Raw genomic sequence first — 26,718 nt, forward strand, 5'->3', positions numbered from 1 at the left:
GAAAACTACTACAAAACCTTTATCTGTGAAAATCAGTCATTTCTGTAAACCTCACCTATGTACACAGCAGAGAACTCCTCAGACAATAGCGCTGAGAATAGAACAAAACCAAAATTACCTTAAATGCAAATAATTCAAAGCCTGCACTAAGAGACAAAGGAGTAATGATGATGCTATACACATACAAACAGCTTTTACTTCACTCATCTGAGAATATCTGACAGCTTGAATGGGTTTTCACTACCTGGCCTCGTAGTTAATATGGCAATTTTAACAAGACTGCAATCTGTAACAATGTCAGTCTTGTGGTTTTTTCTTGTCACTGTAAGTAATAATAATAAAAAGAAAAGACAAGAAAATAAAATGAGAACATCATGAAACAAAAATAAAATAGGAAGGAAAGAAAGACAGAAGATTCATCTTCCCCCACTTTTTGTGAAGTATGTTAACGAAAAGCTACCAAAGAAAGATGAGAGCGATGAATAAAAATCATGTAAGATAAACAATAATGTAGGACTAGAACAGAAAAATCTGTAGAGCATGTTGGTCTAAAAGTTAATTTTATCAGCTTTAAGAATACATGTGTTCTAAACAAGTATTCTATAAGCAGCAGTTCTTACACATTTTCACAGGAGATCACTGCTCTCCAGTTCATGCCTGCATCTCCTAACCCATTCCCAACACACCCATAGCAATATGAATAACAGAACTTACAGTGCTTCTGGATATTTTCCTGTTTCTACATGTAAAGAGATTGTACTAATCCTTCTGACAAAACCCCCACTTTGAGGAACTAGAATAAAAATTCGGCATGGCACTTAATAAACTTTTAACTAATGTAAAATGTAATTGCAAATAGAGATTCACATTTGTACAAATGTGCTTCTAATGCAAGGCACAGCAAGATTCTTGGATCTTAGTTTTAGTGTTAGCTAAAGCTTCTGTCAATAACTTGCAAGAAAACACTATCATCATTAATATATTTTTATTTATCATGCTGAGGAAAGAAAGTGAAAATAATAGGTCACTTACAAAGCCATGTGTATAGGAGGATAAGAGGAAGGTAAGAGCAGTAAAAACTGGATTCAATTATTATAATTGTGGAATCAGAGAATGAAGACCATTCTCAAGGATGTTATTCTGGACTCAGGGACATTGAAAAACATTTGGGGTTGTGGTAGATAATCATTAAATTCCCAATGCTGTGATGAAAAGGCTGTGGTACTCCTGGGTGTATAGAGGAAGATATTGAATGTAGAAAAAAGGATGGATTGGGGTCCCAAGAAGAAAGAGTAGGAACAATAGAGCTAAGGCTGCTCTGCTTCCCTCAGCAAAACAGTGTGTCCATGGGGGAGCTGCTGGAAAACACCCTTCTTCTGCCCCCTCAAGTACTTCATTAACTCTGCATCCAAAACAGATGCAATCACACAAGGCAAGCATACCCAGTTCTGGCTTCCACAGTTCCCAAGGGATACTGAAATACTGGAGGGTTCAGAGAAAAGCCAAAAAAAGGTGATAGAGCATATGGTATTTGCAACAACATCACATCCTTTATAGGAGGAAGCTCTCCTTTGTATTGTCTTGAAATAATTGTATTTCAAGAGTAGCCCATGGAAAGTTACACTTACTATGAATTAAATGTCTTTAAAAGTGGCAATAATTGACAGCCAGAACTATTTAGTAGAAGTCAAGTGCACATTCCCTTTTTAGAAATATTTAGGCCAGGAATGAATTTTTTTTTTTTTTTTTTTTTTAATATATGGTCTAGTTCAAACTGCAATTAATTTATGAAAGCCTATGCTTTAGTTTATGTCCCATTTCAAATTATATGACCAAAATCCAGCCCCTTCTGGATTTATCATCTATGAGATGTAACACCTAGCAATGAAATCAAGTGCTTACATGAAAAAGTAATGACAAGTAACTAATGTACTTAAAGCCAGATTTTAAAAGAAGCAGATGACCTGCAAGCTCTCTACCCTCTTGCTTAATATGCTTATCTGGCTATCTATGTCTGATAATTGTTTGTACTGTCTCCCTAAAGGCACAAAATATGTTTGCCTAATATAGAACAAGCAGTTTATGGGGTTTCTTTGGTTACATTAAATTAGCTTCCTGATAATAAAGAATTCAAGAGATTTTTCAAATGGCATCATTATCACAATTTAAAGGTCCTTAAAGGATTTCAAAATAAAACAATCAGCATTTCATAATAAAACCAAACAGAATTATGACCCTATCATCTTTTTCCATAGTCTGAAGAAGTGACAATTCACACTATAATCTAACAGAGAGCACAGCAGCTCCCCAGTATCTGCCCAATTATCAGCCAAGTTTGCAGGTCTGAGGTGGTCTTTAGGATAAACAAAGAGCTTGTGACTCTACTCAATTTTTGCTATTCCTTCTGCATTTCTCAGGGAAGGCATTTGTGGACTGTGACTTCCTCATATCTTCACACTGGTTAGCTCAGCTCAACCCATATATGCCTTAGTTAATCCATGAGAAACCACAGAATGGCTTTGGATTTTTAAATCCTGGAGTCTCACTGAGTAATATTTTCATTTTGTTATTTCATCACAGAAATTATTAAACTGGCCAAATGGTTAATATCAAGCTTTTCAAAAAGTAGAGTTCTACATGAAACATCATCGCAAGAAAATAACCTTAAAGAAGTCCTAAAGATCAATACACAGCAACTATTTTTCATTCTCAAGGATTGTTTCTAGCAGCAGACATGAACTCCTTGCATCTGCGACTGCAATAACTCTTACACATTCGAGTGTCACCAAAAATACTAACGTTCACTAAAATAAACATTCTTAAGGATGAATGTCTGCTTATTCTAAGGTCGAACTCCCTGCACTAAGGATGCTGATGACACCTGACCTCACTCCTGAGAATGCTCCAGCACATAAAACTTCTGAAGCTTCAGTACTTTTGGAAAGCTAGGATTTAAAGTGTCTTGCAAACTCAGCTCTAAGCATTCCTACAGTTTTTAGCTATTTTGGCATGGCCTGAGGAATGAAGCTCTGAAGCTCAACACAAAAGCCCAGAGCTGTATTTGCAGTCTGTGTTGTCAAGGCTACCTGGCACTGGAAAGTTCTTTCTCCAGGTTCACTGGCTCAGAGAGAGTTCACCATCACACACCTTCTTGGTTCAGTGCTCAGAGGTCAGATTCAGCCTCCAGGTCATGGCACAAGTGGCCCCATGCTGTTGTTGCAGGACAATCCCATGATGTACATGAGCACCTGTAGCCAGAGGAGATTGGGAGACACAAGAGCTTCTCCTCCTAATCCTGAAACTCCTGTCCACGTCAGGACCACCATGATGCTGGTGAGGCTGATGAGATCATCATCACTGCTCAGCAGATGTGGGGCTCTTGAGAAGTCTTCCTCACAACCCCCCTACACTGAAGTTTTTAAAGTGATCTTGGGCCACTGACATTTTTTTACTAAGAAATGTTGAAAAACATGGAATTGGCAGAAAGCCAAATTTAAACAACTATATAAGAAACAGAAATGCTGTATATTTCCCACATTTTTCTATAAAACCCTGATCAGAGAGAGCAACTAAGGTTGTATTAAGCCTTCTGACAAAGGAGTTTCTGACAGTCATGATAAATAGTTTGAAAATATCTATTCTCTCTCACCAGCTTCCTATTTCCATTCTGATCCCCTATGAGCCAAACATTTACTTTCAAATAATTCTGAAGCCACTGTGTATGACCTTTATAGGCTCCTGCAGTTCAACAAGGCATGGATGTTTTCTTCAGGGAGAATCTTAATATTTCAAAGTTTTTCTCTTGTTCTTCAACAAAAGGTTTCTGTACCCTACCATAGGTTCCCAACCCAAATCCCAAGATGAATAATTGATTTATTTTCTCATAGCTGATCAAAAGTCCTGAACAAACAAACATAAGCTATCTGGAAACAACTTTTTTTTTTTTTTAATTGCATTCTAAATTTTCTAACTAAAACTTACCTCAGTAAGTATATAAGAGAAATGGAGATTACAGGAAAAAAATCAATATCTACTTGCTAAACATCATAGGGAGATAATTTTTATTAGCTAATACCATATCTGTACATCTCTATTGTGTTATACAACCACCAGTAGATGGTCTGCCTGGAAAAGAAAGCCCTACACAACTGGCACATCAGTTACACGAGTTCTTATCTCAGACATTCAAATTATACACCAATTAAAACTATGCATCACTGAGGACTAATTATCTCTTAATTAGGTATTTTGGTTCCCTTAAATCATCAGCTGAACTATTAACGGGGCTTCTGCTATCTCAGAAATACATCAACTATGTTAAATATTTACAGATATTCTGGTGGTTCATAGTAAGCCTTTTCTAAAGTAACTGGAAAAAGAAATGTACCAGGAAGAATAATGAATATAACATTTACATTTATTGGAGTGGTGTAGAAGTTGGCATGATACAGTTGGCAACCTTGTTCTGGTATATTTTAAGACAAATGTTAACTGTTTTACCATTATTTAAAGCAAAAAAGGTATAGCCTAATAATCAGGAAACACCTCCTCATTTTAGCAATTCTTTAGGATTCATGGGAAGCATTTTGGAAAACACTGCATTGGATCTGGGCACATCAAGCCTTTGGAGAATATTACACAGCCTTGGGATTTATTCCCCATACAATTGACCTTACAACTCCAAGAAAATAAATTATAGATATCATAGATAGTCCATTTTCAAAGGCAAGAACCAGTAGGTTTCTGGCATTATATTTGATTGCCTAAGAAAGAAAAAAGTAACCATAATTACTGTAGCAGTCCACATTTGAGTAGTAATTTCCAAGTACTTCATAAAATACAATAATTGTACATGTAACATATACCTGTAATAATGTAACTATGACTGAGAATTTTAACAATGGTATTTAATGTGTTGAAAAACAGGAGTTTAGCTTTAGATGCGAGCAATGAAACTTGACCTCCATGCTGCTGTCCTCATCTCAGTTTTAAAATAATTTTTAATTTCTCCACTTAGAGGAGTTGTTTTTTTCTAAAAATAACTATAGAGCAAAAAACCCATTTAATATATTTTAATAATATATAGAAAACAATACTATGGAACATATAAACCTGAATTTCCAGGTTTTTTGCTGTCTAACGACCTAAATGCTGTGAGCAGAAAGGTGATCAGATGAGCCCCACTTTAACAGAATATTGGAGCACAAATGTGTCATGAGCAGCCTTGTGATCTGGTTTGGAGATCACTGTTTCCTTAGATATACATTCTTCCATTTTAATTCCCTGAATAATTTAATGCCTATATTCAACGCATCAAAACTGACAAAATACTAAATACTATAACATAACGTTCCTTCAAAATCTCTTCCAAAGCACTGTAGATTACTAAGTCTCTTGTTATTTAAATCACTTCTTCCTTACATTCAGATAGGAACTGTATTTGCACTTCTTCAGTCTCATGTTCCCACCCTCCTGCTTTTGGCACTGCAATTTCTCTTCCTTCAGAGTCCAGGATTGATATGACCTGATGCATAACAAGAGCACACTGAACTTTTGCATGCAGCTTTGTTGAGGATAATTTTCACAGCAAAGTGGAGAATGAGAGAATACGGTCTCAAGTTGAAAATGGGGATGTTTAGATTGCATATTAGGAAAAATGTCTTCACAGAAAGAGTTGGCAAGTATTGGAACAGGCTGCCCAGGGCAATGGTGGAGTCAGCACCCCTGGAGGCATTTAAATGTGTAGATGTGGCACCTGGGGACATGTTTCAGTGTTGGACTTGGCAGTGTTAGGTTAAAGGTTGGACCAAATGATCTTAAGAGGCCTTTTCCAACTGAAATGATTTCTCTGTTAATGATTATTATCAATCCTGACTTTCATAATGATCAATATCATCATCCCTATTGAAAACTGAAACTACACATATATGTCCATTTTAGCCTATGCCTCAGTCATCTCTAATCCACCCTGTACTGCAGGTTGCCTTCTACTCCTGGTTTTCTTTCTGTTCTGACAGAATTTCCTGCTCCTTGCAGAATTGTCACTAAATGATAGTTCAGTGGATTTCCCAGGTTCTTGTTCTTGGTATACTACTTTCAAACCTTTTTTAAAGAGGAATTTTACATTTACTGTAAGAAAACATCGAAGTCGTTTTGGAAGTTAATGCATCCACTTCATCATCAATAGCTGTTTATTGTTTCAGGAATTATAGTGTCTCCATATATTGCTATATGCAGTTACTCAGCAGCCTCTATGAAAACCATTAAGGCACTTAGAAATTGAATTGTTCACCATAAATCATAGGGATTAAATTTAGGCATGCAATCACTGGTGGGAGGAGGTTCTATACAAACACAGCTACATGTGGATAAATACACATTTTCCAAGCAAAGGGTCCACAATCATGACCTTAGCAAAAAAAAAGTCTTAAAAACCTGTCTGAAAGATCTGATCTTTATTTGTTAATTTAGTAATTAGGCTTGTGATACTGTTGTAACTTCTAATGGCAGTGACTGACAAGTTTTACTTCTTGGAGTTTTTACAACATATAAGTCACTCATGCATGTTAAAAATTCAAATGAAGTCCAAAACCGAAACAAAAAAGCTGAAATAAATTATACTACACAGTAAATTTTATTACAAGGCTAGATATGCTTCTTGATTTACATTACAGTCCTCCTTCAGTTGCTACACACAGGCTATTAACAGGGGAAAGGAAATCAATTCTGAAACAGGAGCCAGTAAACTGAAAGAACACTAGTTTCAGCTTAAAAAAAAATCTCTTGAAGATTTATACATGAAGTAGTTTTGATTATTTGTTGTGCTACATACAAATAAAATGTAAATCCCCACCATAATTCATTATTCTGTTCTGGTATACAAACTAAGGGTGCCAAACCAGTTTTCGTCAGAAACCACAGAGCAGAAAAAACCAGAATTCAAGTAGGCTTGCTTAAGAATGTTAAATTCCTCTTTTTGAACACATCAGGGCATTCTACATGTACACCAACACCCTCTCTAACTTCACTGCAGCAATAATTGTTTTATGCTGTGGAAACATGTTAGTTTAACTATGCTATGTTCAAAAATGTATAGCAAGATTTTTTTTTCCATTAAACACAAATCTAATTTTGCCAGACAGCGCTTTGCTGCTGTGGCTGAACCTTAGAATTTAAATTGACCCTCCCAATTAAAACTCAGACACTTCTGAATCTTTCATTTACACTTTAGGGAAGAAAGGAAATAACTAGTAGAACAGTTATTATTATCTCCAGATTCAGCTTTTAAATTGGTAGAAAATTTTGCTGCTCAGGCACAAGCTGAGATCAGACTTACAACTTTGACAGTTATAAAGAGATATAGGTGCAGGAAAGCAGCTGATCCTGAAGCAGGAATATTATTGTTGTCCTTAGGGACAGCAATCAGCTGAATAGCCAGGACAGTGTTTTAAGGGTATTTGCTTTTTCCTACGTAGTCACTGCTTTCCAGAATATGGGAGCAAATGACGGAAAAAAAGAAAATACATCTGTTACCAGCTTAAATGACAAAAATCCCTTGCCATAAAATTAGTTTCCTGAGACTGAAGAACATGTTGTGACTGCTGTTATTAATATTTGCATAGCTGTCAGAAGCCCAAGCTTTATGACTGCTTACTGCTTCAGGGACCATTGACCACTATTTGAGGTGCTGGCTACAGTTTGAGTTACTGCTTTTCAATAAACGTTACAGCCTTCAAATTCCATTACCAGTGGAGTCTGAATTACATCTACTCTCAAAATAAAATAAAAATGAGCAGAAACAAGCTATGGGGCTTTGTCACATATTCTGTTCTATCCTAATCTAGCCTATTTTAAGGCAAGAGCATTTTCTCATGGAATCCTGTTTAACCGATATATGACACAATACACCTAAAGGGTTGGGACTGCCAAAGACAGTCAAACCTAAGTCTGGACGATAAATCATGTCCTGTTACTTGGATACTTCTGTTAGCATCTGCTAACAAAGATAATTTATACAGATTTCCTCTGAAAAGATGCATAAACTACTGTTGCTTACGAAAGTTTGGCCAGTTAAGCTTAAGACCCATCCTTACTCTTCAGCAACTCTGAATTACAGGAAATGGAGGAAAACTGTGGTATCAGCTGTTGCAGTAATTCAGCGGGGAAACATCCAACCTTTTTGTGCCAGTGTATAACTATCACAGACTTCTAAGAAAAAACTGACACCTGCCCATGTTACAGCCAGGTCAATAGACCAAGATTTGTGGAAACAGCTCTAAGATGAAGATGTCCTACATCACCACCTTTCTAATGACCCCTTATGCAACTATGTCACATTTCTGATTCTCCTTTCCTCAAGGAAGAAGAGATTTGATAGCTAAATAAAATGCCTTTAGTATCAGAAAATTGAAATGCAGGGTTTTCCCCTGAGGGCTGTGGAGATCACCCAGCTGTGTGCCCATGGACAGAAGGGTGTTGGCTGATGGGAACCTGCAGTACATTTCTAAAGAGAGCAGCAGTACAGCTGAAACTGAGAATTTCCTACATAGTTTCTATGTTTGGCAAGTACCCAGTGCTGAAGAACTTGTATTCTGAGGTGATTAGGATCACCAGTGACAACAATAAAATGCCTAGTTGCTGGTGCAGTATCACAGACCAGTACATCTTTAAGAACTGTTTTTATTGACACCGATCATCACATATCCTTTACTCAAAGCCAAAAAAAATCATATTTGAAGAGAAGATATTTTGTGTTAGAGTCACCAGGGATTTATTAACACTTTGGAAAAAAATCCAAGCTTGCTGAATAGGTAACATGCATAATAAAACTGCCTGAGGAAGCAGCTGTGAGCCATTGATCCCAATAAGCAATCACCTGCTGGGATGGACAGTTTTTCCTTACAGTCATGAGAATCTTGGAGATAAATGAATGCAAAACCAGAGATAATACAGGTGACTTTAACAGAAAATGAAACTAAATGTCTTGTATAATGAGGAGGGCTGCTTCTTTCCCTATAGAAAAAGAAAAGAGCAGTAACTCCAGCTCCCAAATCCTCCCAATGAAAGATCGCAGAAATCTCAGCTCCAGTGCCAGCATAACAGGAGGCACAAGAGCAGAGTGGTGAAATGCATATCAATAACACCATTGATAATAAGATCAAAAACACAACTTCAAATACCAGTTAAAAAGGAAATAAGGTCACTAGTTCTGCCTCCTTAGGAACTCATGTTTTATATAATGTATTCTCGACAAGTTGTGATGAATAATGGAAATACAGCAGACTGGTACTCAGATTGTACTTGAAAAATGCTTGATGTGCATTTACTTAGTCCTCTACAAAAGCACTGTGTAAAAGGCATGTGCCAAGTTTCACGTTGCTACCATACTTATTAAATGAACAGACTACCTCTCAAGGAAATCACAATAATTTCCTTAGGTGTAACCGAATTAAATACAGCCTTCAGTACTGAGTTAACACAAAATATCACTAGGCTTTTCCCAGCATGGTATCACCAGTGCAGTGTGGCCATTTTAGTGAAAAGGACTTCAGTGCAAATAGACAAATATCAACCACTTTTGCCTACTATGAAGGTGAAATCTGGTATGCTCTAGATGAAGAAGATCATACCTATTAGAACTGTGAGCCGATTTAGTACTGGCCTTGGAAACTTCAGCCTCTGGAAATTCATAGGAGGCTTCATATACTTTTAAAATTTCGATTAGATGCAGAAACATAAAGTTAACATATAAAACAGATTTTGTTTTCTCTGAAAAGCTCCCTACTCCATTTATCATTTGAAGATGTTATCTACTGCTGGAGTGCCAAACATAAGAAACATATAGGGGTAATGTGAACTTCAGATGTTTTCTTGGAAAAGGACAAATTACAGCATGAAAAATGCTGAGAGCTAAATAATAATCTTGTTCATTTAGGAAGGCAAATACAGAGGACAAAATTAAAATCCTAAACCAGTTTCCCCAATTGGACCTTAGCTTTCCTTTCTTGGTACATAAAATTGAGTAACTTAATTTCTAGATGGAATAAGATTTTTTATGAAAAATTAGCAGGACAGGAAAGGAATGCAATAGTAAAGCACCACCACCTCTGAAGCAGAACTGTCTGGACTGATGAATTTCAATGCACCTCAAAGAGAAATACAAAAAAAGAAATCTGTGTAACAGCAGCAGACAACGCAAATTCTGATTTTTGAAAAAAATAAAGGAAGGATGTAACCAATGGTCAGGGATTCCCTCCATCAGGGTGTTAAGCTGCAGTGGAAACAGCACAAGAAGGAGCTGAGATCTGCCAACATCTGACACAGAACTGCACGTCTCAGGAATGCATCACCTTAATAATGTTTGTCTTACAATGATGATACAGCCACCTTCCAGTCGTAAAGGTGAGAGGAGAGTGTAATGCATTTACAGTTGAAATTGCTCCATGGATTTGTTTAAGAAGCCTACTTGGCAGCTGAAGTTGTTCTGCCCTTAGGAAGTGGGAGAGAGTGTAAAAAACACCCCTAATATGAAGAGTAAAAGCAAGCAGTTAGTCTTCAGGGTTTGTTTGGATGTTTTAATAAACTAGTACATTCATAAATGTTAGTAAGCTGCATAAATTCCTCCTTGGACACTGTTAACACATATTTACAGTCACTGTTCATGGATGAGGAAGACAACTCAAGCTTTATTTAACACAACAAAAACATTTCTCTGACAGTTTACTCAGAGGATAACTGCTTTAATCCAGGACACTTTATCTCATATATACAAATATTTATTTATTTATTTATTTATTTATTCATTCAGATGTTTAGATTTTTATTTTATATATATTTATGTATATTTATATATATGTATAAAATTAGGTCCTGTATTTTAGAAAAATATGGAGGGCCTTTTCCCCACAAAAATGGAAATTTTGTAGGATACTTGTATGGTTAACTGCAAAGTATTTTGAGCTTGTACTTGTTTCTGGAGTAAATCATCTGCAATTATGAAATTTTATTACCATTGTAACAATTTAATTTTTAAGAATTAGTTCTGTAAGGGAGTTATATTCAAAAGCTGTTCATCCACATAACAATCTCCTTCATTGATGCAGGGGACACAGTGTTCACAAATGCAGCCATAGTAATTGTAAGTATAAATACTGCTGGAGCTTCACAGGCCAGGGAGGAATCATGACTGCATTGATTTTTTTGACTCTGCTACTGCACAGCATCTCAGTACTCCAGAAAATACTGAATGAAATTGATTCCAATTAAGTCAAAGAAGAACATACATTCTAATAAAATACACTTAGTCTTAACTGAAGTCTGTGATATTACAATCTGATAGAGTCACTCAACATTTAAAAAAACCAGAGGCTCCCAAAGCTAATCATTAATAAAGGACTACATTCAAACATCCAGGTACACATTTGTATATCCTTTTCTACATTTACATCTAAATGCAAAAGTTATATTACAAATAAACACATAAGTTCAACAATTTAAATTAAGATTTTAAAATTGACAGCCTGAAATCTGGTTCACTACTGAAAACAAAAGCACAGAATCATGGGATGGTTTGGGCTGGAAGGGACCTTAACGACCACCTCATTTCAACTCTCCTGTCATGGGCAGCAACACCTCCCACCAGGCCATGCTGCTCAAAGCCCCATCCAGCCTGGCCCTAAAATCATACTGGGATTGGCATCATAATATAATTACTATACACAGAAAATACAGCATGCAAATAATGCTATTTGTATATTTCTGTATGAGTGAAATCATGGAATCCAATGTAAAGCTAAAATAAAAACATCTCTAAAAGCACAAAGCTTTAGTCACTGACCTGTATTTTGATCGGCCAGGAGAAATTGCTGACATAGACATAGAAAGTGATGTTTGGGTTGCTTCGAAAGTTAAATTTTTCACAGGAAAAGCTGTCTCGGTATTCCTTAATATTAGCTTTGGAAACAACAGGAATCTCTTCTCCAGATATTGTTCCAGCTAAAAAGAATTTTAAAAAGCTCAGGTGTAGATATACATATTTGCAAAAATATTTATCATCATTAAAGATGCCAAAGTAAATTTGCATAAGAAACTTAATTTCTTAACTGCTTTTGGTGTCTTCAATCTAAAACAACCCCTTAATATAGCTTACATGGCACATTAGGTATATTTAATATACATACAGAGAATTCACAGAAATTTTTACTTTGGTTTCAAAAAATTACATACAAATCATAAAAGTGACAGAAGTAACTTGAATTTTACAAGGTAGTTATTATGGTCAGCTAAACAGATAATATGCTTTCCTCCATCATTTATGTTTCATTTCAAAAAAAACTCATAGATCAATAAAACCTGAAAGGGAATTTTTCTACATCTTACATTTTCCCTGTAGAGTTTTAATTGTTCATGAAAGCATTAATAACGTAATGAGTAATAAACATTCATCAGTTTTTGCAAATAAATGTGTGACTGAGCTAAGTTACAGGAATAAACAGAGTTTACCAACTGTGATATGTTAAAGTACTTCAGAAATGCATTGATGAAGAAATTCATGAGTTTAAGAGAAACTCTGAACCTTCTTTAGAAAGATTTGTTTTAAAATTATTTCATATTAAGCATCATGCCTCTCCTTGGATGTGCTTTCAGAAAGTCAATAGAACCAATTCAGGAAGACTGTCTAAATTAAAACAAAGAAGGGTAATGGGGTTCAAAGTTGGAGAAAAAATAGATAAGCTGCTCCTTTTATCAGCATACACAGAAGAACTTTATTGTTTGATATCAATGTTAAGGTTAATAATTAAATTTTTAGCTTGAACACTGAAACAAAGAAATAAAATATCAGTCTCTGCAGTAGTTAAGGAAGCAATTTATCTTAATTAAAATCACAGCATTTCATAACACTGTCATTTTAAAAATTCAAATAGGCTACAAGCTTTTCCTACCAAAGTAATTTTAATTGAATTGGAGAGAAAGTCAACATATTAATGAAGCTTTATTCAGATTGTAAATTATCATCTGAGGTTTAAATAATACAATCAATAATGGCATAATGATAATGGCAAAAGAACACATTTTGCAAAGTTTTATTATCAAAATTAGCAACAAAGAGACAATCAGGTTAAAATAACTTAAGGGATCATGAAATCCTTTGGGGAAAAATTAATCATACCAACATTCACTCTCACCTGTAGAACCAACAGACCATGTAATATTGAGGTTAAAGTTGTTTGATGCATTAATTGAGATATCCAAATTTTTATTTGACTAGTAAAAGAAAAAAAATAGAGCAAAGTTAACAAAACATTTCAAAACATATCAGAATGTATTGCATGTAACTCTATTGCATGTAACTGAATACAGCCTTTTAATCATCTTCCAGTTTTCATTTTAAACATAAATAGAAATGGTAATGATTCCCTGCCAAAGGCAATTCTTTCTTTTGCTCTGGTAAGAACAGGGTACAATTTAACACATAACTACATCAGTTATCCTTTTAGATTGTCCTAAGTATAACAAAATAATTGTCTTGAAGAAAAAAATACATGGCAAATGCCTACATTCTAATCACAAACCAGAAATTACTTTCCTCACCTAAAAATGTTTTCTCAGCAGAGGGGTTCATCTCGGGAAGATGCTAAAACTTGTGGGAGCAACAATAAAATAAACCAACTGATAATTTTTCAGAGTATTGATTAAGCTGAAGTACATCTACGATTTAGACAGTGTTCTCAATGAAGGCACTGGACTAATTTTACAGCTCTCAAAAAATGTGAACTATCTTTAAAACCTTGTGGACACTTTGAAAACCTTTAAGCAATGTCAAATACAATGGAAATCTTAATTCTGACTCTCTAAAATTTAACTATTTACCTGTTCTGGATTTGCTATAAAGTTTATGGCAGTGTGATGGCGATCATCCTCTTGTAATAAGCTGAAGGTAAACTGGTAATCAATCAAAAGGCTGTCTGTGGGCAAAACCAGAAATAAAAATAATAAAATAAAGTGCATACATATTAATTCTGTTATGCAAGTAACTAAAAATTTACCACTCTCATTTATTTTAAAAGTCATGGAGAAATCTACAAGTCAGAATTACTCACATGCATTTCACTGTTGAACTATTTGCATGATAATGTCTTGAAACAATTAAAAAATAAAATTAAATGAACCAAAAAGATAAAATTAGGAAAAAATAACTGAGAAATAGATTCTATCATGGAGTCAGTGGTTAGACATAACTTGAAATAGCCATTCTTTGTGCAGTAATTATTCCAAAATACAGTATTCAGTGTTGTCAAAGCATTATCAGTTTCCGAATTTCACTCTGAAATAATTATTCAATTACTAGGTTTAAAAGATCTGGAAAAAGTTGCATCTACACTAAAATTACATACTATGAAGGCATGATATTGTAGTAAATAAGACTGCTAATAACTAAATGGCACAACTGAACTTTGAAAAGAAATCATGTGACCATGAAGTGTTTCCTTTGTAAACTGACAGAATTTTAAGAGATTTTGTTAAGTGGCAAGTGATAGAAATTTTTCATACAAGAGAAACAAGGGGTTGTTTAGTATTGCTCAAAAAAAATGATATTTGACTCCCTATTGGCTTTTGTTCTGCACATTTTTCTTCCACCTTGTGAATGGAAGAGAGCCTTCCAGGCAGCTCCCACACATGCTCCTGTCACTGCTCACTAACAATCTGCTGGGCTGGCAGAGGTGCAGAAGGGAGAAACAGCCACCTTCAGATGATCCAAACCATGCTCAGCCCTTCCTGGAAGGAGCAGAAATTGATTTGGACAAGTCAGAAGACATCTCTTGAGCTATCCTGTTGTGTTCCCAAAGCCGGAGGAATGAGATTAACCCTTACTTGGGTCATAGAGGAATGACTGCAAAGGAACTTTTCTGCAGGGGAAGGGGTAGAAACAGACTCGTCAGGATGAAGCAGGTTTCCAGGACCTCCAAAATGTAAGAAAAGAAAAACAGTCACAGAAACTACTGCTGCTGCAATTCATAGAGAGAGCCATGTAGAATGCCAGCAGGAAATGTTCAGTGCAGTCAGAGAGTTAAGAATCAGCAGAGCCCCCAGAGATGCAAATTGCGATAGCAGATAAATAATCCTTGTGCAACCGACAGTTGTGAACCAGAGGTGGGTGTGGTGGGTGCATTTTGAATGCTCTGTCACATGGGTAGATATCTTCAGATCCAACAGAATAAATCTTCTGAATCTTTTACCATTACAGTTCTGCAGGGATGAAAAGCTTCTACTTTTTCCCCTCTGTCACAGGAAATAAGGAGGTGACTTATAAGAGTACACGATTCTGATTATTATTTTATGCATGTTAAAATATGGCAAGTCATCTTTGATGCTACAACCTAGTGAACCATTGTAAAGCATTATTCTGATCCCTGTGCTGCTGACATTCTGCTAGTCACCAACACCACACAAAGTGTGTTACAAATAAAAAATATGTGATCATAAAAACAAAATCAGTAAATACAGAGAGTGAAAGATTAAGTCAAGGCAGAGAAAAAGCTTTGTCAGCCTTTTGTTGGATTCAATAGTTTGCTTACTGCTGACAATCACCTTTTCTGCAACACATCATCTGAAAAAATACACTCTGTTGTATCCCATGGGAAGGCTGACATAGAAAGAGAAAAAAGCCCACTATATTGTCTTAATAGTTAAAGAAAATTGTTTTGGTTTGGTTGGGTTTTTTTCGATTTTTTTTTTTTTTTTTTTTTTTTTTTTTTTTTTTTTTTTTTTTTTAGTGTGGAAGGAAAAGTGGAAAATAAAGGTTCCAGAATCACAGAATATCCTGAGTGTGAAGGAACCCACAAAGGAGATACATGAATGGAACTACGCTGACCTTCGAAGGTGAAAAGTTCACTTTCTCTAAAATTAGCCACCACAGTTTCATTGTTCAAATAAGAAGAAGCTGATCTAATAAATATGAAATTTAAATGCCCCATTTTTTTATTAATACTACTCTACACTTCTATAGTTATGCAAATCTAATTAATAAGTCTCACTGACTCTATTGTGCCCTATCTCCATGTTTAACAATACGATTACCATTGCACCGGAACATATTTAAAGGTGGCAGGACAGGAAAAGATGGCAAGTAAAGATTGACCCCTATGAAACAGATTAATAACTCTTTAATAACCATGAGTAGAAAGGCAAAAAGGTTAGGAATAATGTATAGATATGCTCAATCTCCTGATCTGGTCAACTTGGAGTCCCTCAAAATAGAGGACTGCTTCAGCATGAATCTTCGTAAACAGATTTATTGTAAAGGTGTGGTGGACCAGCACCAGGAAAGCTTTCCTTCAGAAATTCTGGCTACAGCAAGGGCTACAAGATGCAAGAAGCAGTTGGACAAGATTCCATTGATTTGCTCATAAGTTATGGAAAATCACCACTTAAACACATCACAGTCTTCCTCTAAGCCCAGATTGTGTCCTCTCTGAGATTACTGCTCTCAGAGCAGTAATATATAGTTACTATCCCATCACAAAATAACATTGGGAATACACATGCGACTCATGTCTCCCAGTAATGAATGAACAGCTCTTCTGCATACAAGTTTAAAACAATTCAAAGTCATTTACTTTTAAAACAATATTACTTCTTTTTTTTTTTTTTTTCCTGGGGTTTGTTGTTGTTGCTCTTGTTGTTTATTTGCTTGCTCTTGATTTTTGAAATTCATGTTTTACTTGATAAAAGCTAACAAAGTATGAACTGATTTTTCAAAGAATGCAGGAAAAGTCCTTACCCTTATAAAAAAAGTTAAACTACACAGTTCCTCATAAATTTACCATCTGTAACAAACCAGAAAACTAATGCCACTTTTTCTTACTGCATTTTTACATACAATACAGTTGTGACAGTAAATTGTGAAAAACGATAAGTTAGTTATGTGTAGAGCCTTTTGTCCGCAAGATATCCCAAAGTATTTTGTTGTGTTATTAATTACTCTATTATTTAATGGTTAATCAATTTGATACTTCATTAACAGCAGCAAAGTTCAGTATGAAATCCCACACATTATTTCCTCCGTAGCACTCAAAAGCCTTGAACAGCACAGCTTGTGTTATTCACGAGCAACTCTGAGAGCCAACACATTAACTCATCTTGGGATTCTTCAGAGTTGCCAAAAGACCTCTGAATTACACTGAGCCAGCCCTACAAACTAAGAAGTGAGGATCTTCTCTAAATTGCTCAGAAGCAGCACATTTCTTAGCACTAACAAACTAAAATTATGGTCTTTAATTCCACAGAGACCTGCCACAGGATAAATCATTAAATCTCTACCTTGGCCGTGGCCTGGGTGCTGTAAAGCAGAAACACTTACCTCTTCAGAGAGTTCTAATTCAGGGAAGGTACCTAAGGTGTGCATGAATTGAATGTAGCAGACAGCAGTGCCTAAGTGCAGTTATGTGATTCAACAGAACAAATGAAGTCAGGTGCAAATGAAAGAACTGACACTGAGCAAACATTCCTTCTTTCTGAGGACTGCAGAAGTTTGCTGAAGGAATTTCATAGGCTGGAGAAAGGTTTGCAAAACTTCAAGGAAGATTTGTCTGGAGCTATTCTTAAGGTGAAGATTCCAAGTCTCTGGAAATCTCTAAAGTTAGATTTTATTAGAATATAATTTAGTAGAACTAATTTTAGAGGAAATTCAATGTAAGAGTAGAAATTAAAAGGGATCGTAAAGAAGACTCTACCCATTGCATCCTGCTGCTGTCTCACTATCCCTCCTCACTCTCTCCATCTGTTTCATTCTGTAACTTAGGAGACTCTTCCCCCACATGTATTCAGCAGCTCTCAAGAAAACATCACCTCCCTCTGCTCCAGAAGGCTCCACCTTCTGCAGACTGAAGCAGGCAGAACATCTTTCCTTCCTACTGCCAAACCTCTTCCTGAACATAACCCTAAAACATAATATATGCCAACGCATCGTAAGTGCACATAAACTAAGCAGTTACCCAGTGCCTCTCACCATATTTCCCAATTCATAATGCCATTCAAACTGGAAAGCTTAGCCTCAAAATAAGTACAAAATTTCAACTAAAAGTCAGTTCTAAGACTATGACCTGTTCTGAATAGCTAAAGGTATAAGTAGCCAAATATATAATAGCTAAATGTAGAAACAGCTATTTAAAGCACATTCAGTATATCCTGTTGATATATACTGTTGTGTATATTTACAATCAGGAATTTCGAGAAGCCTAAGATTCTACTCCATGCGAGTTTGTTTCTACTTTAAACCTTTATGAAGCCGCCATAAGTACTTTTACCCTTTACAAAAATAAATGAGACTTTTCATGTTTCTGTTTACCAAGACACAGACACAACAAATCTAAGATACAGGTGACTCAAGCAGCAGTCAGACAGAATTCAAAGAGCCACATTCTAGCTTATAATCTACAAACCCCCGGGACTTTCATGTCTAAAGTTCCATGGGAAAAGTTTGTGAGGACATGGAAACCTCTCCACAAACTCAGAGCCCACAGCTCCGATCTTAATTCCCCAATACATGCTATTTGAAATCCACAAGCTGGGTATTTTTGAGCCAGGAGCCACCCCAGAACAGTCTAATATCTGTTTCCAGGCATTTTGTTTAATTTTGTCTTAGAAATCATTGATTAAAGTAGAAAAAGAATGTTGGGAGATAGGACCACAATACCATCCTGACATTGTCAGTGGTCAAATATTGCAAAGACTTATGGTTATTGAGTTTTTTCACATCTCTATTTTGATTTGTTTCAAAACCCTTGACTGCTTTCACAGTCAAAAGGAGTCATTAAAATCAATTCAATATGCCAGTAATGAGCACATGTGAGAACACGACAATAATTAGGTGAAGAAAGATGTTTAATTAAATGAGGAAAATAAATTTCAAAGCAATCCTTTAACCCTAGTAGTGCTGTTAATTTTCAAGAAGCCACTCTGTTTCATTAATGAATGTCAATGACTTCTGATATGGATAATATGGTTTACTATGAAAGTTCTGTACTCATATCCAAAAAGGAACAGACCAATTCCCATGCTGAAACTTTTTCATTGGAAGAAAATTCAGATTTTTAAAATGACAGAATATTCCCAAAAGAACAAAGGCCAGACAGAAGTTCTTCAGTATTTCTAGAGTGCCACTACAACTCTGAGAGAATGTGTAATTACATTGGCAATTACTTTTAAAAAAAGGTAATTAAATTGAATATGTTTAGTATAAATTAGTGATAAATTTATATATGAAAAGGTATGTTACAGAGGAGTACTAAGACTGCAAAATGAACCACTACAATCAAGGGCGCCAGTAAATTATTTTTGGGTGAGTGCTCCCCTAATGGGCAGCTATTCAACACTTTGTTCCATGTTCAGTACTCAGTGTTGGGCCCATGCCTCATTTACTACATGCTACACAAGCCCTTTTCTAAAGATGAAATTAATTTCTAATATGGCAATCTATAGTATTCATCACTATAATTTTCTAAGTTCTTCACAAAAGTTAATGAATTTGTTACAACATTACTGAAGATGAGAAGGCATTATGAGTGCCATTTTATAGGACAGGAAATGAAACAAAGAGACCAAGGACAAAACCATCTATTAAAAACGAGCAGCCAATTTGAAATACCTGGAGTTTGATCTTTCATAACATTTTGAATTATATAACACTACATATGAACATCACTATTTGGCAGCTCCTTCCATCGTTCATTGCCATTCTTTCCATTTTTACAACAAAACAGGAAAGGAACATATATTCAACTTTCCATTACATTATCACTGATTCGTTCCCTACAAATTCATTCAGTGCATTGTGGAGTGAAAGTTCCTTGGGAACTGCTATATAGAAATATTATTAAAAACTGTGCAATTGTGCTCTAATAAAGAAGCAAATAAAAAATGATTGTGACAGCAACCTTCATTCTTCCACTTTCCTGCACCTCCTGCCTGTACAGCATATTTCAATAAAGAGGGTTTATTAAGTAATTTAAGAATCAGGCTGGAGTAAATTCTAGAGAACCACTTTACTTCTGAGCTATCTTTTACCTTTGAACAAATCATTCCAAGAGAGCATCCCAATTCACTGCATCTCTCAGCAAGAGGGAAGAATGAACTTGGGTTCCCAAAAAGGGAGCAAGAACATTTTTAACTTGACATGTTCATGGCTTTTCTAATTTTGGTCACTGGCCATTCTCCAATGGTTCCTCTCACATAGTTTCTTAACACACATTTTTAAAACTGAACAAAATGGCAAAACAGTTTCATACATATGCAGAATTTCTGAGAAATGTCTATTCAATTTAGCTCCAAAAGTTTAAGTTTAGCAAAAGTTCTAAGCCAAGAGTGCTGCAATGTATGTCAGCCAGATGCACAAAGAGAGCATGGAACTAGACCCACCCACCCACAGTCTCATTTTCAGCTAAAACATAATTATCCAATTTTATAAAAACATTAGGTGAGGATCACGTGATCTTTACTCAATCAATGACTAAAGTGGTGTTTTTTCACATTTTTTTTTCTGATAACTAATAACTTCTATTTTGTGAATAAACCCCTCAAAAATCTAGTGCTGTTCTATTTTTACTTCTTGAAAACACTTCAAGTTGTAAGAACCTCCATCATGATTGCAACTTCAGACTCATACAGTCTTCCCACACTTTCTATTTAAGGATCTGTCTATTCATGCTGATTCTAAAATTCATAGTCTCACCTCTTCATTGCACAGGCAGTTTGTCTCTCTCCTACTCTTTCTAGTGATTGGTCTCTATTTCCAGCAAGAGTTTGTTGAGAACAGAACTATTCATATTCCTCTCTATCAGTACAAATGCCGCTTTTGAAACCAAGTACCATTATCAAATGCTATAAATCATATTCATTTATGACCAAATGAAATCCTCCTTGTTTTACATCAAAGTTGGGGGCTACCACCAGACCTATTTTCAGTCAGGATAATTATTTTGAACTTTCAGAGCAGCTGCCTGATTCATTCCTCTGTCATCTGTATATAGCAGTCATCCACTGCCTCACTGTCATTGTTATATTGAATACGTTGGTGTCTCAGATTACTTGTCCATTGTGATAAAACAAAAAGGCATTTACTGTAAAGTCTTTACTAAAAACTTGCATTTTGTTATACATAATCAGAGTGCAATAAGCTTCAAAATACCCCAGCGCTTGCTATTTATATGCCTTTTTCCATTTCAAGAAAGAGCATACGAGAATGAATTTCACATAAGTTCAAAGTCTTTACAAACATACAGCAATGGCAATTCATTGCCTCTTTCACTGCACTTTAGAAAAATGTACTGGGATAAAAAGCCCACAAAAAACCAGAGGGATTAGTGTCATAATCAGCGAATCAGGTAACTAAGTTTTATTTTAAACAGAAATCTTTTATCTTATTAAATTCTTAGCTGCTATTTGGAAAGGTCTAATAAGTTGTCAGCCTTGATCCTAAAGGAGGGCCAGAAAAATCTGATCTGTATTAGAATTTTATTCAGCTAAATTTCACCAATTGTCTCAGCCCACTCTGTATTGACTAAAACTTTCAGTGGATGACAGAAATGCACCATGTTCAGAAGGGTAACCCTTGATTCTCTTTACTGAAAATACAAAGACCAAGAAGGTTCATTAAGTGTGGACACATAAGTTTTACAAGGCTAGTTAGGTGAGACACATCTCGCCACAACTGTCACAGAAGTAAAAGTGTCGATATGAAAATGTTATGGTAAACAAAGCTGGACTTGTTGCTGAGATATAAAGACTGAGGTACAGATAGAGTTACCTGGAGCCTTTTAAGCATGCAATCTCAGGATGATGCTCCTAAAGTTTTTAAACCACAGACCACAGCCAAATATCATTATTTTTCCTAGATATTTCATCAAACCCTTAACTGAAAATGCCGAACCAACTGATGGGTTTACTGTGAACAGCTGCAGACCCTTTTCCAGCTCTGCTCAAGAACATGGTCTATAAACAAAGTGTGGAAAGCAATCATGGCTAGAAAATTATGAGCAAAGTATTAGCAAAAGAAGCAGCAACAAAGAAGAATGAGTGCACCAATTAGCAGGTATTTAAACATCAGTTGTAGGAAGAGGTCCAGATGTTTCCAGTGATGGAACATTTCAGAACTCACAGCACAGTATTGTCAACAGTGTGCTATTACTTGATAGTAAGGAGTATTCAATAAATGTACTTATGTTTTGTCACATTGGACAGTCTTTGTAATCCCTTAACTCTTGTAGTATTCTTGAAGTGTTAGAAGGGAGGAAAAAATACAAACAAAAAACCAAGAAAAAAAAAATCTCATTAAAATTATTATGGAAGAAATTCAAATTTCTCTCTCCATGAATTTTTTTCATAGTGTTCTAAATGCATCACCACCTTTGTAATACTCATATTAATATTACAACTCTAATATGCAGCAACATTTTTCAATATACCAGCATCAATACTCACTAAACTGATTCTAATTTATTGCTTTCATTATATAGTCTCTACACACTGAAGAGATCTCTGATCTGCTTGTTCTGACAACAGAAGTGGCACATCTAAGAGAAAACAATGTTAAATTATTGTTTGAGCTCATGTATTATTGCCAAAGAGGGATGTTTCTTGTCTACAAAAGTAGTAAATGAAAGCAATCAGATTTTCATGCTATTTTAAATCTTGCTCTTATAACTTTCAGTTTATTGTATAATCCCTAAAAAACTACTTCATTGCCTTATAGAAATAATTTTTGAAAAGCTTCCACTTATACATGGATCAATGCTGAAAATATGGGCATGGCAAAAGTATAATTGCAGTTTTTAAATTGTTTATGCTTTTACACATGTATATGCTCAAGCTTTGCAATAAATTGGGAAGAGCCAGAAGTTAATCAGACAATAACTTCTGCATCTTTATTAGCAGACCTTTTATCCTGCTTCTCAAATTACCAAACACAGATGTTAACAATTGAAGAAGCAACCTTTTGTTACTCAGGCCTTCCAAGGCGACAGAACAGGCACTTCATAAATTGTCTATAAATATACACACATAAATAGGTGCTCCTGCAATATCTCAACATTTTCAAAATTCTCTTCCTTCCCTTTTCTCATTATTTAGTTGAACTTTGCTTAAGAAACCCTAAATCTACAGCCCAAATGTCAGAACATACCCCACGTTGCCTGACTCCCCATGACTTGTACAAGCTGCACAATGTAACTTGAAGTTGAGATGTTTCCACTTTGCTGTATTCTATACTGTTTCTCAAACCATGTTAAACTGTTAGTTCTGAGAAGTAAAATCACTCATAGGAAATAATTCCAGACCACTTTCAGGAAAATTGCACTTCATACTGGACAGAAATTATGTCATATACCTCACTGAGCAGTGTCCTCTGTTTTAAAGTCACAAGTTGCAACAGGTACCTGTACTGTAATAAATATAATATGCTACATCTCCATGCAAAAAATTTTTGCACTACAACTTTTAAAAAAAGATGTAACGCAAGCACTTTTTTCTTCAAAACATCATCAGGTATTTTTAGAGTAAAATTTAAAAAAAAAACTCATTTCAATAATAACATTCTTGCTCAACAATAACATTGTTCATGCTAAGAACTGAGTGCTAATTCAGCAAAAAATATTGATGGAATATTAAAATTCCAAACATTCCCAAATGAAATATCTGTAATATTGCCTAATCCATTTTACACAGCCTTTAAAACAGATAGGAGGAAATATCTCAACCCTAGTACAGAATAAAATATAGAGTAAAAAACTCTAGAAAAAATAAACATTCCCCCACTTGCTACAAACTTGATTTATAGGACCAGCAGTCGGGTACATAAAATAATAAACACTTTGGTTAAAATAAGCAAATTGAAATAACAGAGGAAGGAAAAATGGAGCCCCAAAGGCTGTTTTCCTCAACCCCAGTGCAGTCACCCATCCTTCAGAGCAGATTTATTCTTTGCCTCAGAGAGGGAACATTGACCACCACGGCAGGGCTCACTGACTCCTTCCTGAAGGTGACTTGGAAACTCAATTTGCACCTGAAACAGTTGCCAGACATTAAAAGAAATATTATACTTTCCTAGTGTTACTTTTTTCTAAAAACCAGGAAATAAATACAGCTGCGCTTTCATTAATTCATGACTTTTTTTTTTTTTTTTTTGGCCATGAAAAGAAAGTACTGCAAACCAAAATGTGCAAATAGAATAAATCTCTTCTTTTACTGTTCTGGTTTGGGGGAGCTTTTTTCAGATGATTAGCTTAATACAGGCCAATTGAGACATACCATTACTTTTTGCTAGATATCAAGTACAAACTTTTTGACACAGCTTCTCTGAGATCTGAATTAGCATGTAAAAAGGAACAGCAAACTGTAGCAAATACTGACAGTCTGTTTGTTCTTGGTATTTGAAAAGCAGTGATTGTTCGTATCATCTACAACTGACCTTCACAGACCAGAGACTGTGGTAGGCAATCCTTGCCAACAGACATGAAGTGACACATTTGCATGATGTACTCATACACTGCCTTCCTTAGAATGTTTTCATTTTTCTCTCTCCACCATTTATTCTGCTGCTCATTCTAGCAATGACCTCTTCGTGTTCTCTTTCATCAGCCGTTCCGAGCACCAGGAAAGGCTCTAACACTTTAAAATCTGTCTGGCCACATTTTCAAAAACATTTACAGGAGCAGTATGTATTTCTACTCAACAGAAGTCGAAATCCAAAATTCTCATATCATTGATAAAAAAAAAGAGTGATATTGTTGCCCTTTTAAGACTTTTCTTCCCACATTTTGCACAGCTTGTCATTTTTACAAAATTATTCTGATGGCCGTGGCATTTCCTTAAGGGGCTAACACAGTAAAGTACATTTATTTCCCCATAACATAAAAAGACAAATCAAATACATATATATTACTTCTTTACCAGTGTATCTTCATACTCTTTGACAGATACATTTTTCAACTTTGCCTTAATGTCTAGTTTGCTATTGTATCTATTTTGTAGTGTACACTGCCGCTTTTTGACCTCACACAGTTTGCTCTTCCATTTCATGTCAGCATTACCCTTTATATCAAGTGACTACCGAATTACACTTTGCTGTCAATGGGTTATATTTCTGGAACATATTTTAAAATAATATTCACAATTCAAGCTAAGAAAAAGTGACAATAAATTAATATCAAGGGCTCATAGGCTACTTTGAAATACACTGAAATGGAGCCGAGTTATCGAGTCAGAAAGTTGAATTTGACAATGTCCACATTTAACCCAGTTTAAGTTCTCCTCAAGTTTATATAATCCAACGTTTCATCATCCTCTTGAGATAGAAATGACCCTCAATTTACCTAAATGATCCTACAAGAGTCCCTCAAATACTCTCTAAGGGCTTCACAACACTAATTCTAAAGCTGAAAACACCTCAACTACTCTCTCAACTGTACAAACACATGTGCCAGGATTAGGTGGTACAGGACCCACAGCTGAACAGTGGAACTCATAATACAGGACATCTGCATTAATAGAAGAGGCTCAACTATCCTCCAGTGCTTCATGTTTGCCAGTGGAGAAAAGCACCCCAGCTGACATGGAATAATGCACTGGTTTGACCAAGAACTCCCAGTCAAAGGAACCAACACAAATTCTCTAACACACCACAAGACGCTAACTGAAGTCAGGGTGTGTTTTTTTCTATTTAAACTGGTTCAAGTTTTCACTATAGATCTTCCCTTGAAGTCCCACAGATCAAGAATTCTCTTTTCCCTGGGAAGTCAGCTTGGGAAGCAATGCAACTGCAAAAGCACCACAAGTGTTTTCCCTTCACTGTAGGCAGGTAAAGCAAAGGGACTCTGAGGGATCCTTTCCTCTGGCGTTTGTTTCTTACAGCTCCAGTCTTGAGGAGCTCCAAGGCCTCCAAGGTGTCTGAGGAGTGACAGCTCCTGTCTCCTGGGACATGTGCAGAAACCACTCACACAGAGCACACTGAATACACAGAACAAGGATTCAGAAAGTATCCATCCCTGCGAACCCAAGCTCAATATACTGACAAAATGAAATGATGTGTATTTGTAGATACTTGCACTGGTTTTCTTCTTGTTTAAAACACTGCTTCACACATGGGCTAAAGTCCTCTGCAAAGCAAAGGATGTCTTCTGAATGAGGTCTCACCCACCCTCGCCTCATCAAGTTCTATAACTACTCATACTTCATACTAATAGCTATTTTTCTGTAATACTATGTATTACATTGCAAGAAAAATGTTACAAACATAATACAAAAAATAATTATGGCACCTGTGGAACAGTCCCCTAATTCAGACTTTTATCTGCATGCAATATAAGGTATGTTTTTTCTTCTTCGTAGCAGTTAGAAAGTTAGTTTCTCCAGGGTTAATCGGTTCTATTTCTTTGAGATAGGGGAGCACATCTACATGAATAATCACTAAATTGACCCTGTCTACTTTGGCAAAAGGTGTTAAATAGTATCTATAGGAGAATGCCAGTCAGTAAATAAAGATCTATTAACAGAAGCTACCAGAGAAAGCAAATAATCTTCATTTCAAAATTAAATTAGGGCTTTTTAAGCAAAGAAAATCCACAATATTAAAAAAAAAATTAAAAAAACGAGAAATAAATACATACATGGAAAAATTCTCCTACTCAAAGTAGAAGCTGAAAGTGATAGGCAGCAAATCTATTTTTT

The 26,718-nt window shown here is 35.6% G+C and overlaps 1 protein-coding gene across 5 annotated transcripts in view; it reads right to left on the reverse strand.

The window, feature by feature from the left end:
* Positions 1-26,718, reverse strand: part of ATRNL1 (attractin like 1) — a 442,356-nt gene that overhangs the window by 246,236 nt on the left and 169,402 nt on the right. For all 5 annotated transcript variants that reach the window (XR_004241537.1, XM_032116252.1, XM_032116251.1 and 2 more), the window contains exons 22-24: positions 13,870-13,964; positions 13,185-13,263; positions 11,837-11,994 (exon numbers count right to left, since the gene is read on the reverse strand). Coding sequence is in view for 4 of the 5 variants with exons in the window: in XM_032116252.1 (XP_031972143.1) it covers positions 11,837-11,994; positions 13,185-13,263; positions 13,870-13,964 (332 nt within the window). In the remaining variant the exon portion in view is untranslated. The remainder of the gene's footprint in view (positions 1-11,836; positions 11,995-13,184; positions 13,264-13,869; positions 13,965-26,718) is intronic.

Source organism: Corvus moneduloides, chromosome 8, assembly GCF_009650955.1.
Source record: "Corvus moneduloides isolate bCorMon1 chromosome 8, bCorMon1.pri, whole genome shotgun sequence".
NCBI lineage: Eukaryota > Metazoa > Chordata > Aves > Passeriformes > Corvidae > Corvus > Corvus moneduloides.